The sequence below is a fragment of the Lepidochelys olivacea genome (assembly GCF_965140295.1).
Source record: "Lepidochelys olivacea isolate rLepOli2 genome assembly, chromosome: 7".
Classification (NCBI taxonomy): Eukaryota; Metazoa; Chordata; order Testudines; family Cheloniidae; genus Lepidochelys; species Lepidochelys olivacea.
In genome coordinates, this window is record NC_140417.1 from 95,673,533 (window position 1) to 95,693,241 (window position 19,709).

At 40.8% G+C, this 19,709-nt stretch overlaps 1 protein-coding gene across 1 annotated transcript in view; it reads left to right on the forward strand.

Moving 5' to 3' along the window:
- The window catches only part of DNTT (DNA nucleotidylexotransferase), a 478,907-nt gene that overhangs the window by 293,949 nt on the left and 165,249 nt on the right, over positions 1-19,709 (forward strand). The window contains exons 12-13 of the mRNA XM_084635618.1: positions 12,454-12,556; positions 18,124-18,387. Coding sequence (XP_084491744.1) covers positions 12,454-12,556; positions 18,124-18,387 — 367 coding nt within the window. The remainder of the gene's footprint in view (positions 1-12,453; positions 12,557-18,123; positions 18,388-19,709) is intronic.

Sequence of the window (19,709 nt, forward strand, 5' to 3'; positions counted from 1 at the left end):
CCATCACAATAATATCCAGCAAAATCAATAATCTTTCTAGTCTCTTGGGCCCAGATTTTTAGGTGTCACTGCAGTTAGTGTTGCAATGCCCAACTGATTTAGGTATCTAAATCTCATGTTCAAAAGGGATTTAGGCATATAGGAGTCTAAATCTCATCAGCTGTCAATGGAATTTTGGCTTCTGAGCAGAGAAACACAAAAATATCTTTTTAAAAATCTGGGCCTGAAGCCTAGGAAGAGCACAGATGTTGGTGGCTGGGTAAATCATCCTGCCACTGAAACCCTGATACATAACCATTGCCTCAGGTCCAGAGTTAAGTCCAGGATTTTGAAAAAAAACCACAGAAGAGTCTACCTTCAAATAATCAGTCTTAGGTTATATGATGGTTCCAGTGCAGTCAGACAATATTCTAGTAGAGGTTTGTTATGGGTTTCTGTGACAGGGTTGGGACTCACCACCACAGGGCCTCCTGCTGACTCATCAAGGAATTAGCTCAGTCCAGTGTGGAGCACCCTCCACAGGTGCTGTCCTGTCCGTCTCTCGCCCTCTCTTGGCTCCTGGACCCACATTACTCCCTTCTTGCAGCATCCTCTTCAAGACACTGCCCTCCAGCAGTGCCCCCTCATCCTCGTTCACCCCCTTATGGGGGGGGTTATCAGCAGTCTTTCACTTCACCCAGCCACAGCGGCCAACCACACCCCAAAGTCTAACCCCTTTTCCAGGGGTCCAGTGCAGTTCACTATCACCACATCCAATGGCTGGGTGTATGTGCAAGGGGGAAAGGGAAGACCCAGGGACCCTTTGGTGGCAGCCTTCCTGCCCTTCTTCTCTCCCCTTGTCTGCCTCTCTCCATGGGTTGCTTCCCCTTTGTCCCCTTTGCATCAGCCCTGCTCTTCCCTCTGGGCCTGCAGCCTGGCAGATACGGGGCTGGGGCTCCTTCTGCCCTGCCCTGCTAGTCTCCTCGCACAGGAGACAAACCTTCACCCTCTGAAGACCTATGAGAGACCACCTGTTCCTTTCCTGGGCAGCCTTTATATAGGGCCGAGCCTGGCCCTGATTGGCTGTCTCTTACTCAGCCTCTGGCTCCCTAGCAAGCCTTCTCTGATTGGCCACCCACCCGCACAGCCTCTCTGGCCTGCTGGAGCCCCCTCTAGTATAGGAGTGGGGCAGCCACCCCACTACAGTTTCACTTGTAGTTAGCTAGTGGTATGTAATTTAGATGCTCATGTGGTGTGGACGCATTCATAAAACTAGTAATTACTTAATTTAATATAGTCTTATTGTGTTTAATTCAAGAAGCTCCTGGTAATCTGTGGCATTACTGCACTGAATGAGAAGTTCATGGGTGGTGAAATCCTGACTACATTGAATTCAATGGGAGTTTGTCATTAACTTCACTGGGGCCAGGATTTCCCTCTGAGTTCCCTGCCTCCCACACTTCAATACTAACAATTCAAGGACTTTCTCTTCCTATGTTTGCCTATTAAATCTGCAAAAGTTATAGTCCTAATTATTGTAAAAATCCTGTCCATGCCTGGATGTGGAAGAGTGATCATGTTTGGATCTAGTTTCTCATAAGGCAGGCTAACCTCCCACCATCCCCAAATTACCTGAAAGCATTGGGGTGAGAACTAGCCCCACTAATGCTCCTTTATGCATTAAAAGTCAAGATTTCTTGGCCTCCTCTACTGGGTGCTGTTGGTGTAGGGCCAGAGCCAACTCTCATTGACTGCAATGGGAGTTGGATCAGATCCATAGTGAAGGGGAAGAACCTTCCCCACAACAAATATTGAGGGGGCATTGAAGAACGCTAATATGGGGGGTCTTAAAAGGGTGTGAATGTGTATATGTGTAATTACGTGTGTATGCCTACTCTGCACATTGAAGATACTCTAATTTGAATGTGTATGTCTAATTTAACAATAGTAATATGTATTGTATGGTATCAATAAATGATTCGTCATCATATCTAAAAATAACTCTCCTCTTGCCTACAAAATCTGTTTGCCGCTTAAACAAAAGGTGATTTTGCTGTACCTCTATTTGTTAGTTCCATTAACTCAGTGTATCATTCTGCAATATTTATTCCCTTTTCCATTGTCAGATTGTCATCACTTTAGCAATTGTGTTTGGCTTTTCATAGACAGTTATACATGTGGTTATCTATATTTAAGGGATTATTTAGGTGGTATCAGACATTTTCAGATCACTTGAGGATGTATCTGTCTATGAGTTGTGTTCCTTGCTTTTCCCAAAAGACGTATGTTGTGGGACATACACTTAATTTAACATGTAGTAAATTCCCATATTTGTTCCCACAATTAAAGGACTTACCATTTTCTTTTATATCAGCTTCCAGCATCTCAGTTGGTGTCCAGCCCACTCTAGAAATTACTGTCAGCAGGATTCATTTTAATCTAAGTTCTTTGGGGGATTTTTTTTTATCTCATGATATTTTGTTCACACTATCCATATGATATCCTAAACCCATGCTCCACGCAATTCTGGACTAGGATTCTTCTTTACTAGTTATCCCATCTTTCCCTAGCAGAAAGTGATTCAACAAGAAAAGGACTGGAGGCCTTAAGAGCTATGTTTTATAAATATATAGTGCATATTGTTTATGCAACAATTCCTGATGGGCTGATTGTTTCGCTGTCTTTCCTGATAGCCATCATTCTCTGACAGCTATTTCACAGCTGAGGTTTCTTCTTCTTCTTCTCAATGAAAAGGCAGGGAAATGATATGGGTAAAAATATCCATTAGCATTATTTATACAGTTTAAATGTGTGAAATGAGAATATATTGTAAATGTGACTCTACTGTTTTGGTAAGTACAGCCCAGTTCTCTCACACTGTAAACCCAGAACATTATCTAATATCCAGTGCTTATTAGTTCATGTACTTTCCTCTACACACTAGACTTTTCTTTCTCAGAGAAAATTAAGAGAAAAACTTAAAGAAAGAGCAAGAAACCTCACATTCTACATTCTAAATATTTCTAGTCTTTCTATTTTCTGTTATTCCTTCTTATAAAACGTTATGACATACAAGGTCTCTCAGACATGTTAATGGTGTCTTATGATGTTGAATGAATGTGATATTTGATGCTTGATGGTCTGTTATGTAATGGACTCTTAGTTCATTCACTGGGACATTGATCAGTTTATGACCTTTATCATGTAATGCTGTTTACCAGATATTGACAATGTTAAGCTTTTATTCTCATAGGCTGTGATTCTGGAAGTTATTATGTACATGCTTAATTATATGTACACGAATAGTCCCTTTGAACTCAATTGGAATACTCACATGTAAAGTAAAGCATGTGTGTAAGTGTATGCAGGATTGGGCCCTCATGGATCACATTCAGCATTTATAATGCTCCCATGCTATCAATGAGTTTTGCCTGAGTGTGGAGTAGCTAAGGCTTGCTGAATAGACAATGGCTCAGCTGTGATATGAATGTTGCAAACTGAACAATTTTTAAAATGGAAATGTTCCATCTGTTTCTCTGAGAAACACAAATAGAAATTGGCTGGCCTGCTTTTAATCTAGGCATTGAGAATTTAGAGCCGGTGGGCCAAATTCATCCCTGGTGATTTGTTTCAGCAACTACCTGAAAAACCCTCTTTCTCCTTTTAAATATTGAGTGCCTTTTTTTCCCCTAGTGAGAACGTTCTAGTGCCCTTCACAAGATGCATTTGAGGGCTGGTTAAATTACAGTATATGGCAGCTCTGAGGAAAGATTTCTTTGACTGGCCTGAAAACACTATTAGTAAATCACATTCCTGCGCAAGAACTTCCAAACAGCTGAACAATATTCATTGGGTTTCTAATTATAAATCAGCCAAACAATTTGCTCTTTAGTAGAGAGGGACAGGTCTGAGGTGAATGATTCAACTCTTTCTTCACACAAAAACAAAATCAAGCAGAGTCTTGATTAAGAAGGATTTGAAAAAACTGTAATAATCCCATTATCAATTTAATATGAGCCTGTAAATTTATTTTAAAAATGTTGGCTATAAAGAAGAATCACCAAGTACTGCAATCATATAACTTAAATAAATGGAATATGTATTGCTCACAGAATCATAGATTTTAAAGCCAGAAGGGACCTTTATGATATTCTAGTCTGACCTCATCTATAACAGAGGCCATAGAATTTCACGCAGTGGTACTTGCATCAAGCTCATAACTTCTGGTTGAACCAGAGAAGTTTTAGAAAGACATCCAATCTTGGTTTAAAGACTTCAGGTGATTGTGAATCCATATGCCCCTAGGTAAATTGTTCCAATGGTTAATTACCCTGACTGTTTAAAAAAGCAAAACAAAAAAAAAAGGCTTTATTTTTCATCTGAATTCACTGTAGTTTCAGCTTGAAGCTGTTTATTATGCCTTTATCTACTAGATTAAATAGCTTTGTATTAAGAGAATTCTTACCTCCCATTCCCCTTAAGGATTTATAGACTATTGTTGCCGGCACCCAGTGCCGAGAGGCTGAACAACAGCTTGAGTTGGTTCGTTACCCGGTGTGCTACACCCAATAATCACAACGGGGTGGAGAAGCAGAAAAGTTTATTTGAAGCTTCAAATAGGTACAGGGAGATTTGAATCTCAAATCCTGTACCCAGAGCAGGAAGTTACACAGGCTTTTATACATCCTTTTTCCCAGCATACTTATCCAATAGCAAGCTGCCCCAAGTATCCATATAGCCAGCCAATCCAGTTCCCAGCTAGTTCCCTGGTTCTCTGTATCATTTCTTAAACTATACATAAAGCTGCTTTATTCAGCATTGTTCTTCCATATCTGCCCTGTTTGGCCTTGCTTAGTTTCAGGCAGTCTGACTCTGCAGCATATTGTTGCAGACTCTCAGCATAACTGCTGTGTGTGCCTCCAGGCGGGGGGGCCAAGGACACTTGGGCCTAGTACGCAGAGCTGCTGCGAGTGCCTCCAGGCGGGGGGGGGGGGGCAAGGACTCCTGGGCCTAGTGCGAGGGGGTTTTATCGACACTCGTGGTCTTCCATCCCCTCGAGTTACCTAGTGGCCATGCCCCAGTGTCCCCAACACTATGATCAAGTGTCCTCTTTGTAAAACTAAATAGACAGAACTTCTTGTTAATTCAGATATTCTTGGTATGCAGGAGGACTCATTTGGGTTTAAAGGAACTTTTAGTAGGTAATCTGATTCCACCCCAGCTTCAAGGCAGGACTGATTTGGTTTCCTCATTTCTAAACTATCCTTGACTCTTCAAGATTATTCTTAAGTGAGCTTTTTGAACATTAGGGATAGTTCCTAAAACCACTGAGTTGTGATTGGGGCAGAAGTTTGTATATAGTCCCTGATCTAGTAAAGCTCTTAAGGTTACTGTGTTTTCCATAATAGTCTCCTATCCAAGTCCTAATGCTTCTTAGATTGCCAACATAGATCATTCAGGTTTATTCCACAACATACAACATATGGCTTGACCAAGTAGGAAATTTTTATAGAGATCAGAACAAGCTTTTGGAAATATCAAAACAAATATGTAAATTCTGAAAGATTGTCAGTGGAAACAGAGAGAGAGCTAGGGCTAAGAAGAAATATACAAGTAGAAAGGCTACTACAGCATTAATTTAAAGAAAAATTTCAGTGGAGAAAACATCTGTTTTTCCACAGTAATAGAGCACAGAATGGTTCAAAATACAAAGTGATTAGCAGATAAAATGTTGTGCAAAAAAGGAAAGCACCATATCTGATGTAATAATGCCTTATAGAAAAGTAAAGGTGGAAGAAGCCAGTAAGAGAGAGGTCAAAATCATTGGGCTGTGTTTCTCAAAGTTTATGAGAGAATTGTAGTGAGGCGGCGTGGCCTCCCTCCAAACCAGAGGGGGAGAAACCACCCCTCTGCTCTCTGGTGGGCAGAGCCAGGCTGGGCCTGCCCCTTGTGCTGGAAGCTGAGAGGTGGGACAGGAAGTATAAAGGGAGGGGCCTCTGGCTCAGTTGGGCCAGAGCAAGTGAAGGAGACAGTCAGACGTCTCTAGTCTGCTGTAGGCCTCTGGCTGCGCTACAGAGTCGGGTAGTACCCTGACCCTAGAGGAGACTGAGTGCGGAGAGGAGCTGTTGGGACTGTCAGCTGCCATTTACCCAGAGACGAATGAGTGGAGATAGGGTGACCAGACAGCAAGTGTGAAAAATTGGGATGGGGGTGGGGGGTAATAGGAGCCTATATAAGAAAGACCCACAAATTGGGACTGTCCCTATAAAATCTGGTCACCCTAAGTGGAGAAGAGCTGCTAGGATGGCCGGCTGCCAAATACCCCAAGGAGAGACGGAGGACCCTTGGACCATGGAGCCCAGTCCCCAGACTGTGGTAGGAAGTAGCCGAGAGAAACCAGACTTTAGTCAGATTTTCCTGTCAGAACATGAGTCAGTGAATTTCAGTGGGATCCCTGCTGACCCAGTGGTGGAGCCCTCCATCACTGTCAGGGCCCTGGGCTGGGACCTGATGGAGTAGGGTGGGCCCAGGTCCCTGTACCCCTTGCTTCCAACCCTCCTCCACACCCCATGGGGTGGCAGCCTCCCCACCTGAGGCTGAATGGCCTGTGTTTGCCTGTGGTCTGCCCAGCGAGAGACTGCTTACTGCTCTGCCTGCCTGGGGACCAGAGCTCCTGAGACTGTTTACTGTTCTGCCCTGCCCAGAGAGCCAGAGCCCCATAGACTACTTGTTGCTCTGCCCTGCCCAGAGTGCTAGAGCCTTTAAACTGCTTAGTGTCCTACCCCACCCAAAGGACCAGGGCCCTGGCCCAGTGATTTGCTAATTCCCCTGCTGCTTGACTCTGATTACTGACATAGTGAGGCAGAGTGGCCTCCCTCTGAGCCAGAGGGGGAAGGATGACCGCCAATCCAGTACAAGAATAATGAAAGAAAGACCTAGATGTTATCAGAAAATGTCAACAGGAGACTTGGTAACTAACAGGAGCACCGAGGAGGAGGAGATGGTGGTGGTTGAAGAATATATCACTTAGTTCCTGCCTTGAAAATCTTACTTCTGTGTCTTCTTTTTTTTGTTAACAGGGCGTAGCACACTGTGGGCTCTGGTGAGATGTAAACAATAAATAGTAATATTAAGCACAACAAAATATCACTTGTAAAGGCTATGAATTGGTTCTAGTCTAAAGCCATTTAAAACTGTATCCGATCTATCTGAAGGTATTGTACGGTATTTTATTTTACTTCCCTGTTATATGTTTGGATACTATAAGCCAGTGATTCCCAAACTTGTTCTGCCGCTTGTGCAGGGAAAGCCCCTGGTGGGCTGAGCTGGTTTGTTTACCTGCCGCGTCCGCAGGTTCGGCCGATCGCGGCTCCCAGTGGCTGTGGTTTGCTGCTCCAGGCCAATGGGAGCTGCTGGAAGTGGCGCGGGCCAAGGGACGTATTGGCTGCCACTTCCAGCAGCTCCCATTGGCCTGGAGCAGTGAACCACGGCCACTGGGAGCCGCAATCGGCCGAACGTGCGGACACAGCAGGTAAACACACCGGCCCGGCCCGCCAGGGGCTTTCCCCGCACAAGCAGCGGAACAAGTTTGGGAACCACTGCTATAAGCAATTATTCTGACAAACATAAGATGTTGTTGCAGTTTGTTCTGTATTCCTTATACTACCAGGGCATGGAAGGTTAAGGTAAGCTTATATTTTACCAAAATGGGAACATAGAAATGGAAATCCAGTATCTTCCTCCATATCCATTTGAACTTTATATAAGTATGGTATTCTAAATGGCTTCCAGGGTTTTGACACATGACTTTTCTCTGCAGAAAGGTTGTTCAAGCCATTCCATTAGTGAACCTTTTGTGTGTTAGCAAAATGCCACTCCATCTAACCTTAACAAAATCCAGTGGCAGCCTGCTCCATTCTTTGAATTGAATTAAAAGCAACTAGTTGTTAGGATCAGTGATGATATGACATAATTATTAAAGTGAAATAAAGAGGTCTCAAAGATATACTCTATGTGTAACTCAAAGTATCGCATTTGTTGTCCTTATGGAAAAATATCTTCTGAGTTGTCAGTTACATTATCCTTTAATCAATATTATTCATGTTCCATAATAATGCTATACCAGTGTGGTGACTTGGAATTTAGTAGGTTGTTTTTTTTTTAAAAAAAGCAAACCCCAACAACCTAAGGTTAATTAACTGAATAGTAAGACACTTAACTTTATACAAGTTTAGTTTAACAAGAATTGAATACATATTTAAACATTCTTCTTTTATATTCTTAAGGCTTGCTTCCATATCAGCACAGATGATTAGGACAGTTCCTATTACTGTGTGCTCAATCCTGCAAGGTGCTGTGCACTCTGGCCCCAATCTAGAACAGCACTTGAGCACATGCTTAACTTTAAATCTTGAAGTCTCAATGGGACTATGCGCATGCATAAAATTAAGAAGTGCATAAGTGCTCTGCTGGGTTGGGACCAGAGTGTTCAGCAGCAGTGTCATTTGCTACTGAGCAAAGGGGGCAGTTCCCCTACCCCCCCCCCAATTTTCATTTTCTCCTTCCACAGACTTTTCATAGATCCATATACTCCACTAGGTTTTCCACTTTTTGCTCCCTCCCTTCCTCCCCCCTAGACTTTGGATGCAATCCTTAGGAAAGCAGTAATTACCTAGCTTTTCTCATTTGTGGTGCTGTTTGGGACATAGAATGTTCTGTGTTGCTGCCATAACTGTGCCCCATCACCCAGAATTTTTCTGAAATTAGACTCCCCTACTCAGCACCTTGCACAATCAAGCCCCATATGCACTAGTTGTACAGTGCCAAAAACTCCCATGGCCCCATATCCATTCCATGGATGAAATCCTGACCCTCTTTAATCGATGAAGCCAATGAGATTTATGCCAATGGAAACAGGATGTCACCCCTTATGCATTTTCCTGAGTGTTTGTGCATAATGTGTAGGCATTAAACATTTATTCCTCTTAAACACACTATGCAAAATTTGAGCTTACTACATTATTTTCCTATTTTGCGGGGGGAACAACCAACAAGTGTAGAATTAAATAAACTCTTTGGTAAATATTTCAGAGGGAAATTAGGCTGAGAGTCTCCCAGTAGTGATCTGACTGTGTAAAAAAGAGGGTAAATCCAACGAGAGTTAATTTGATGGGGAATCTGGAACACTAGTATGACAATAACTTGTACCTTCCCCACCAGAAGTTGGTCCGATAAAATATATTACCTTTCCTGCCTTGTCTCTCTAATAACAATCATAATAATTTTATTCTTTTTATGTAGTGTTTGTATATTAGACCTAAACACTCTAACATCGTGTGTGATAAAGCATTTTAATTCGTGTCCCATGCTTGGCCAAACAGTAGAAAAAGTGAATGTACTCATGGAACTTTAGAGGCAAGTACAATATAGTTGCCTGAGCATGTTGAGCTATTAGTCCAAATTAGGGTTGGCAACTCTGACTGAAACTATTAAGGGAGATATTTTTTTCCAACATGACATAATAGGATATTTTAAGAAAATGACATTAAAATCTCTTGGATTGCTTTCAGTCGTCACTGGGAAAACTTTGCCAATTCCAGGAGACTCCAGGTCAATTCTGGAGGGTTGACAACCCTAGCCGAAATTGCTGCATGCAGGTGTGCAGGGGCTGAGATTACTATAGCAGTGCATAGGTTAGAATGACAACAATGGAGAAATGGTTTCAGCCCCATGGCCTGTAAGGTTCTTACCCTCCCAATTTCCTGCACAAAACATGATTATTTTGAGCAAGAATGATTTTCCCCTAATAACACTCCTAGGGAGACAATATGGACTGGTGGCTAGGGCACTGGATAGGAGTAAGGAGACAACCTCTTTATTCTTGGCTCTTCGCTGGCTAGTATGTATGACATTGGGTAAGTCATCTTACCTCATCTTACCGTCTTACTTTCCACTTCTCTAAAATTGGGAAAGTAATGCCTCCTCTGAAAAGCATTTTGAGACATTTAAATGAAAATTGCTATATAAAAGCTCGGTATAATTATAGTTTGCAGTATTGTTGAAATCATGTTGGCCTCATGATACGGGAGAGACAAGGTGGGTGAGGTAATATCTTTTATTGGACCAACTTCTGTTGGTGAAAAGACACAAGCCTTCAAGCTCCACAGAGTTGGTGTGACCTGAAAATGAGCTTTGTGGAGCTCAAAAGCTTGTCTCTTTCACCAAAAGTAGTTGGTCCAATATTACCTTACCCGCCATCTCTCTCTGTATAATTATAATAATTTACAATATAATGGATTCCATCTTACAGTGTAAGTGAAAATCTGTTGCATGGAATATTTTTTAATTATTTTAACTTCTCAAGGTTTGAACTGCTGTTCTGACTTTGTGCGTAGACTAATGCTTTATTTGAAATTTCTTTTAAGATCATTTCCACCTTCTTAAGAGATTTTGACTTAGTTTGTGCAGTCACTGCACAATAGTTGCATTATCATAAATTAGTCTGTTTGTCAAATGTAAAACTGATTTTCATTTCCTTAGGGCTCTCTGCTGCATCTACTCTAGCATCTTGCCTGTCAATCATATGATTTTCTGTCATGTGGATGCCAGTTGACATGTCTGTCAGCCATATCAATTCTTACAAATATTCCAGGTTAAAGGAAATCTGATTCAGTTTTATGAAACACTGTAGGAGAAAGGAATATTTGGTTAAATCATAATGCTAGCTCCCACACATTTTAAAATGGAAATCTTTTGTCTTGGATATTTCCAATTTTCAGACACATTGTGCGACAATTATTTCACATTGTTTGTTTCCTAGAGATCTGTCACTTGCTTTTGAATGAGTCATTTCCCCACAGTTTTATTGATTTGATTGCCTTGAAGCTTAAATGTGATTTAGGAGGAAAAATGCTCTTTGCAGTGTGCCAGAGGAATTTGGACCCCAGCTGGGAATAATGGAGAACTGAAACTCACACCTGAATTATATCATAATATATGGAAGTTCCATACTATACACTGTATGACATATAGAGTATTGACCATGCACCAAGAGTGTAATTCACTCATCTTGCATAATGTTTAAGTAATAAGACTTTCTGTGGAAGAAATGCCAGTAGACTGGGGAGGTAAAATCTACTCCTCCAACACAGGGCCAGGAGTCAGGGCTGCAGTAAATTGCATTCCATCTGGTTTCTGTTACCACCGGCTATGAGCTGGAACAGTGATTCCAGCTCCTCTGTACTAAATACACAGGTTTGGGGGCCACTAGATCTGTTGCCAGTACAGGTTGCATGACTTCTGTCCCCTTACCTGCCCAATCACAGATCTTTGAGATGGCCTAGGTGGGGACTATGCAGAGATGTGCAAGCAAGCCCCGTGGCAGTGCTTAAACTGGGATGAACACCTCATGCTGGTTCTACACTCCACAAGTGAACGCCACCCTCAAATAAGTCACAAATGCTTCAAAAATCTAAAGATGACCCCATTATATCTTGTTTACCTGCTAACACCAGTCAAGCTCATTGACTTCAACAGGAACATTATTGGGCCCTTACTTAGCTCAAGTATAGTTCTTTTAATCTCCAAAACTCATTTATGAATAGTAATTTGTTAATCCTCCCAAAAGACCTAGAGAGAGGTGGCAGGTTCTAGTTCATGATTATTACTCCCTGTTAGGTCGAGTTACTTTGATATGTTGACTTTTAACATTTACACCATAGTACGAACTTGTCAAAATGAATCAAACTTGAGGGTGTTCAGGGCAAGCTGGACACTTGGATTTAAGTAAAGAAAGACAAGAGACCATCACATAAGAAAATAATTCTTTTTCTCTAAATGACATTTCCAGTTAAACCCATTAACATGGGAGTTGGGACTTGACTGTAGAATCTTTATTCACTATGGTAAACAATCATATGAGTAGTCCCATTAAAGTTGAACTATTACATTAAAACAAAACAAACGTTTTAAATAGAAGAAATGTCCTACATACAGATATTTTATGTCTGTCATAATAGGGAGGAATACAATTACCTGTAATCACACTTTTTGTTAATTCAAAATGTTCCATCAAAATCTAAAGAATGTTAGAGTCTACAGCAGTTAGATTGGCAAGTTTATCAGCTGCTACTGCTCTGGATTCATAATATATACTATTATATCCTGATTATGATTTTCTTCTTCTTTTCTAAGATTTGAGGTGAGAGATTTAACATCTCAAGTTACCAAAAGGATCTGTATTATCTAGTTTGAACAACAGAAGAAATACATCAAATACTGTAAATTATTGCTTAACAAAGAACAGTGACAGGTCTGATAAAAGAAATAGATTCCATTTTGATTGTTTGAAGAAACATTGCTATCATTTTATCTTGCAAACTCTTCTTATAATGCAGCAAAAATATTCTTTTTGAAAGTAAGGCTGAAATTCAACAGGAACTTTACTGTTTTATTTGTCCTATTTATTATTGCTAGGGGTAAGAAGATTGGACATGATGTCGATTTTCTGATCACCTGTCCAGGGCTAAGACAAGAGGAAGAAGTTTTACATAAAGTGATTGACTTATGGAAAAAGCAGGTATGAAGAAAATAATATTTGGATATTGTGATGGGGCAAGGCCAGATGGCTTTAGAAAAGTAGTGGGATATAGATATACCCAGGCTAAACCAATCTTTGGTACCAGGATAAGTTAAATGGCAGCTGCTCCAGATCAATTAAGACACCTGGGGCCAATTAAGAACTTTCCAGAAGGCAGGGAGAACGCTAGGTTGATTGGGACACCTGAAGCCAATCAGGGACTGGCTGAAACTAGTTAAAAGCCTCCCAGTTAGTCAGGTGGGTGTGGATGTCAGGAGCTGTGGAAGGAAGTTGTGCTGTTGGAGAGACTAAGCAGTACACACCATATCAGGCATAAGGAAGGAGGCCCTGAGGTAAGGGTGAAGTGTAGCTTGAGGAAGTGGAGGCTGCTGTGGGGAAGTAGCCCAGGGAATTGTATGGTCAGCTACCATAGCTAATACTATTAGGGTCCCTGGGCTGGAGCCTGGTGTAGAGGGTGGGCCTGGGCTCCCCCTTTTGCCCCCCCCCCCGGATTAATCACTGAGACTGGAAGACAACAGAGACTGTGCAAGGGAGGATAGCTTCTCCTCCTCTCCCTTGCTGGCTTATGATGAAAATGGCTCAGTAGACTGTGATGCTTGTCTCTAGAGAGAGAAGGGTTACTTGGAGGGTCACAGTGAGCCTCTGAGGCTAGCAAAATCCGCCAGGAAATGTGCGACCCACAGAGACAAGGACAGAGCTTTGTCACAATATAAAAGAATTTTGTTAGCAGCACTGGATTCAGCACTGTAAGCTGATGTAGAGATAGGTGATGAGTGCCTTAGAAATCCTTATGATACTAATATTTAACTCTCCAGAAAGGATTTGAATATTAGATGGTGCAGGTGCCTCAAACTATTTTAGCTCAATAAATATGGTCCCTTGGGAATAATCAATCTGCTACTTCTCCTTACATTCACTGCTAGTAAAAATATCACTATAAATTTAATTTCTGTACTGTTCAAAGGGATTGATTACAAGTCAGGCACATTCTTTTTTGTCTTTCATATGAAATGTAATAGTATTTATATTTGGAGGACATATTGCTTTCAGAGTAACTTTTCTTGGCATTACATTAGAAATCATTTTGCTTCACGTAAAAGGACAACTCTCTTTGTGAGGTGAATTGTCAAAAGCCCAGAAGCTAAGTAAGATCAGCTTTCAGTTCAAGTGGTAGAGAGAGGATAATTTTAAATTAGTTCTGGAATTATATGTATTTTTCAGTGTGTTAATTAGGAACAGACATCAAATGATTCAGTGGTTTGGAAAAGCCTCCTAACAGATATCTGTGAAGGTGGTTCAGACCTTTTGAGCTGACCAAACACTATCCTACCAACTTTCTCAGTAGATCCTGGATCCTTCTCTATAGGTACACAACACAGCCCTAACTCCCTTCCTCCAGTCAGCTTCCAATCTCTGAAGAAATTCCAAGCCTTCCTTCTGAGTCCTGGGCTTCTACTTTAGTTATGCACAGTATACTTATTGGGACAGATCCTCAGCAGATGTAAATTGCCATAGCTCCATTGAAGTCCATGGAGGATCTGTGAGGATCCGTTAAGGATCTGTGCTGTTATTATTGAATGCATCCGATGAAGTGAGCTGTAGCTCATGAAAGCTTATGCTCAAATAAATTTGTTAGTCTCTAAGGTGCCACAAGTACTCCTTTTCTTTTTGCGGATACAGACTAACATGGCTGCTACTCTGAAACCTGTTATTATTGATGTTTGTTTAAAGCTTCTTTCACAGGGACCCTACTCACTTTATACAGGGCAAAGTACACTGTCTTCTGGGCAGCTGTCTTTACACTTCAAATGGGAGCCGTGGGAGGGCTCTCCAGGACTATGTATCTAGTGCCAGATTGAAAAATGTGCCATGCCTCCAGCTGGGGTAAGAGTCTTCACACTGGGGAGTACAGCACTTCATCCCCCCCAAGGAAACTTCACATGGTACCTCCCTTATTCTCGTGGGAGCAATGCTTATAATCGAGGGAATCAGACAGTCACTCAAGCAGGCAGTGCAGTTCACCTTGTGCTGCTCTATATAAACTAAGAGATAGGGAACTGAAAATAGAAAGCTGTTTAAAAAAGAGAGAGAGAGTTAAAACTAGGCAGATGAAGCACAGGGAGAAGAGAGAGAGGATGGTAAGTAAAGAAAGAAGAAGGGGTTGATAAATGGATCAGGCTTCAGTTGGAGAAGCCATGAGAGCACAGAAATGAAGGAAATGGCAGGTAGAGGTGGTGGTGGAGGGAGGGTGTAAATTGGCAAAAAAGCCAAGCCTAAATATACTGGGGATCAGTTTAAGAGATAGGCAGAGTCCCCTTCTCTTCCCCTGCAACAAAGAATCCCTGTTTATAGTATATAAATCTGCTGCTTGCACTGCTGTTTATGCTGCTTGAACTCAGTACTATGTCACTTCTAATATGCATCTTCCTACTGTCAATGCTGGAGAAATTGGCTGCCAACAAAATCAAAATGCAAAAACAAAGAGGAATTATACTCCTGCCTTTTTTATTACCTTAGATTTATTTTTTTTAAATTGTAAAGCGCTTTTATACTTTTTGACAGTAAACCTGTCTGCCTCCTTGCTGCTTCCCCACTTTTGTGCTACTGCTTCAAAGCTCAGATGCATCAAAGAACATCACTAAGGTCATGATGCTGACTTTCTTTCAACTGCTTTTAGTGAAGGATTCGGCAATGTTTAACTTGTAAACTATGGAAAAACTAATTTAAATAGTTTAGAAGGAGCTTTTTGTTAGTTGAAAAGTTTAGTGTTGGAGTATCTTTCTACTGAAAGCTGATGGAAAAACTAAGTGGGTAAGTCAACAACACCATATTGCTCTTTGATGCATCAGCATCACGGATAAGTGGGTCTAGAAACAGAAGATATGTCTCCTCTGAGCTTCAAAATGGAATGGTAAAATGGAAAAGCTGCAATGCGGTAGACAAGTTATCTTTTAATAGTTCAGTAATGCTTTAAAAATGAAGTAAGTGTGCTTCAAAGGCCATGTAAAATAACTTCCCCTGTGAGCTGCAGTTTGGAAGTCTCTGGGCCAGTAGTTTCTTAGCCATATGTGTCAATACAACTTTTTAATGCATTCAATGTAATGTTTTCTATTTTTATATTTCGTTAGAAGCATATCTAAATATATTTCTCTTTATGTTATTAAATATATACCCCTGACATAGCAGAGATAATATTGCTGTGTGGATTTTAACTTTTGTATTCTCTCACTTAACATTTTTAACTGTACTCTCTTAACACTGCATTAGCACAGCTTAGCATTAATTCCTTCTTGTTTTTTTGTTTTTATTTAAAGAAAGACAAAGAATAATCAGCCTGTGCTGAATAGTCTTAGTATTTAAGTGATCCAGATCAGACTCTGACATTCACACCTCATTGAGGGGAATGGACGGGAGAGGAGAGGTCTCATTGAGGTGAATGGCGGGGAGCTAAATGACAGGGCTAAGCTTGGTACTGGAGGCAGTTCTATGCAGATCTGATTTAAAAGGGCAGCAGCACATTTATTACCTGTGGTGGCTGTATCCTGGCAATTAAGCCCTACTTAAAATTAATCTACAGAAGTGATAAATTTATTATTGTCCCAAACTTCTGCCATCCTGAATGTGATCATGCATTTACTCCAAAATGAGCACTTCTTTTGAAGTGCCAAAATTCAACCTGTTTAAAAAAAAAAACACACTTTTTTTTTTTAAGTAGGAAAATTGTTCTACTTGTCCTCAAACTCCAACCTTCCACAAAATCCTCACTTGGTTTTGACAGTGCTGGAAATCTGTGTGATAAAATGTCTATGTTAATCTTCATTTAAAAATCTAAACCTGTAAATAAGGGCTAAAGAAATATACAGAATGTAGGTCAAAGAACTGGTGTTCGCAGAAAGCTGCAGATGCACTAATTTACATGGTGTAATGTAAATATGCTGTTTTAAACCAGCAATATCCAGAGCTCTACTAGATCTTCGTGGCTGACTGCACTCTTTAACAGTCTTTTTTTTTTGTTAGTTTGTTTGAACCTAGAGAAGTGCTGTTTCAGCTGCAGTTTATGGAGCAATGGCAATGTCCAGCACATAATCAAATTAAGTTAATCGGCAACATTATCCCAGTGGATTTATCCTGGGCCTTGATTCCTATTTAAAAGTGGCATTCTGGCTTTTAAATCAGATTTCAGCTGCTCGCTGAAGTCAGCACTTGTATAATTTGTTGTCTAATTCCCCCTTTTATTTATGCTAAAGTAGCTATTTGCAACATGGTACGTCTTTACATTTTCTTCCTTTTAACTCTTACAAATTGCCAAGCCATTTAACTATGGAAAAGCAATAAATCTATAGATGTATAATCCTGAAATGGCCTCGTAGTCACACTTACACTACCCAACACTATCTGTGGATACTTACTATATATTCACTGGAGGACATAGCCCAATCAACAAGGGAAAAGGCCAGGGTGCTCCATAGCAGAGCTCCAATACTGAATTACAGCTCTACAATTGCATGATGGAAACCAAAGTGAGCTAAGAAATGTTTTCTTGAAATGCCTAACATGAAAATAGGGAGCAGAAGATCAGACAAGAAACATCCCTCCCTTAAATTACAGGCAGTAGCTGTACTCACAGGACATTTTCCGTCTTTCAAAACAGCTTGGGAGCTCTCTATTAGAGAGCTACTGGAAGTTCTTCCCAAGAAAATCAATAGGATAAAGGTTAGAACTCGCATTTCAGAACCTAGAAAGCAAGGTTGAAACCCTAGCAAATAAACTAACTATGATGGATAATAAATAGGAATGAATGGAAATTAAAACTAAATGAAAAAATATGGCAATGGAGGTCACTGCTAGAAAGAAAATGATGATGAAATGGGGGATATGGAATGATCACAGGACAAAACAACTTAAAAACCAAACTAGTGCCAAGAATTCTGGGCATGTGTCTGAGTGTTTTCAGGTTGTGGAAAGTGTCTCAGAAAATGGAATTACTGGTAGCTGGTCCTGATAGTTAAAGATGACCTGATGTGTATAGTGCATTGTTATAGTCTATAGGTCTTGCGCCATCTCCTTTCTGAAAACGCTGACAGGTATGGGCACTGTCCATCTCCTAAACTGACAGCTCTGTTTGGAATTTGTCAGGTAGGACTATACCCTAGACAATGCAGACCTATTCAATCTTCCCAGATGTAAGACCTATGGGGATATGCACCAACAATCCCCACCTAGGAGTGACTACCTGACATCAACTCCAAAATGTTTGGGTTGGGGGGAGCACAGTAGCAAACATTGCCTCCTGATCAGAGGCATGCCTGTCTCTGATGATCTCCCTCTCATGATCTGCTAACAGCTCCCCAACAGCTACGCATCCCAGTCAATAAGAGTTGGTCTGCTGGGCTTCATGTTGTCAATATGCTGGGATTTGGTCTCTGGTGTACAGTACCATGATAGCTGTAACAACTATATAGGTGTGAGTTTATGTAAGACTATCTATCTGGAAATTCTGAATTTCTAGCAAAATCAAAGACAGTAAGCAGTGCTTTCTTTTTTAGGGCTTGCTTTTATACTATGATCTCATTGAATCAACACTTGAGCAGGCAAAACTACCAAGCAGAAAAGTTGATGCTTTTGATCACTTCCAGAAATGCTTTGCAATTTTAAAATTACATCTGCAAAGAGTGGACACCAGCAGCTGTGATACATCAGAAGAATCTGATAAGGCAGAAGTCAAAGACTGGAAGGCAATCCGTGTGGATCTGGTTGTAAGCCCCTTTGAACAATATGCATATGCTCTGTTAGGTTGGACTGGCTCCAGGGTAAGTAACTTCAAGAGCCTACAATTTTTTTTTTCTTTGAGCTACTAACCTATTTTTGTTGTTGCTGGACTATTCACGGTTGGTTTACTTATAAAAATGTTCCTTTCTTCATGTTTTTCTATTATCTTCTTAACCCTGTCATTAAGCAACCCATTATCCTAGCTTTTGGTGACAGAGGCATCACTGGCATTTATATATTTGTCTGCTAAAAGAGTTAACATCTATTTTCCATGAAGTTTAATTTCTAGGAATCATAAGCCCAATCTTTGGTGCACCTACAACCCCTTCTGCCACTGCAGCACTACAAAGGGTTTAGCTGGCCATCTGGACAAAGGGAAATTCCCCAGGTGGCAAAGACTTTAGGGTTTAAGTATTTTATAACTTTAAAATAAAATAATATTGGTACTGGTCGTTGATCTTGTGATTGATAGTTACTTTGCTAATTGGTAGCTGGTACTGTAATTGGTGGTATAATCGGTATAATATTAAAAAATACAAAAATAATGAAATAAAATCAATATAAATTTCAAAATGAAAGTCAATTTCAAAACTAAAAATCAAAATGTTACATTCTAAAAAGGTTTCCAAATATTTCATTTAGACTTTTTTTAATGAAATTTTGCCAAAATCAACACATTCCAACACAGTGTCATTTTTTGATGGAAAAGTGTTCCATTGGAGAGCATTTGACTAACTCTGCTCTACATCACTGACCTCTGATGCCACTTATATGAGCGTAAATAGCCCTATTCAGGATGTGGGGATGGGGAGACATATCAGGGAGCTGCGTATAAAATCAATTTGCAGGGCTGGCCTCAGCCTCTACATGATTTAGAGCAGCTATTGGACTTCTCTAAGTGCCACTGATATAAGGTTCTTAATGGTCCTCAAATGAAGCTCCACTGCTCCCCAACCCCTCCCTATCTCTGACAGGCCCTGGCCTCCCTCCCATTACACCTCTTTTGCCAGGCCAGTAGTGGAGACGCACTAGTACAGGAGCCAGCTGTAGTACACTTGTATCAGCAAGGAGTTTCCCTCTGACAGATGAATTATGTGCTGGGCTTTTGTGACCCCTTTATGGCTCCTATGGATGACAACAGTGAAAAAGGGCTGTAACACAGGAGGCAGTCTGGTTCAATGGCCCCAATTCACCATTATATTATATCAGTTTTACTTCTGTAGCTGTGTCCATGCAGGAAATGCTAAGCAGGGTTAAGAGTGTTCAGGAATTCTGTAGTGAGATGTGCTGTGCTAACTTACTTCTGTCTAGTAGAAATTCAATGCAGAGATTATTTTACCATAGAAAATACCTACTTTTCCCT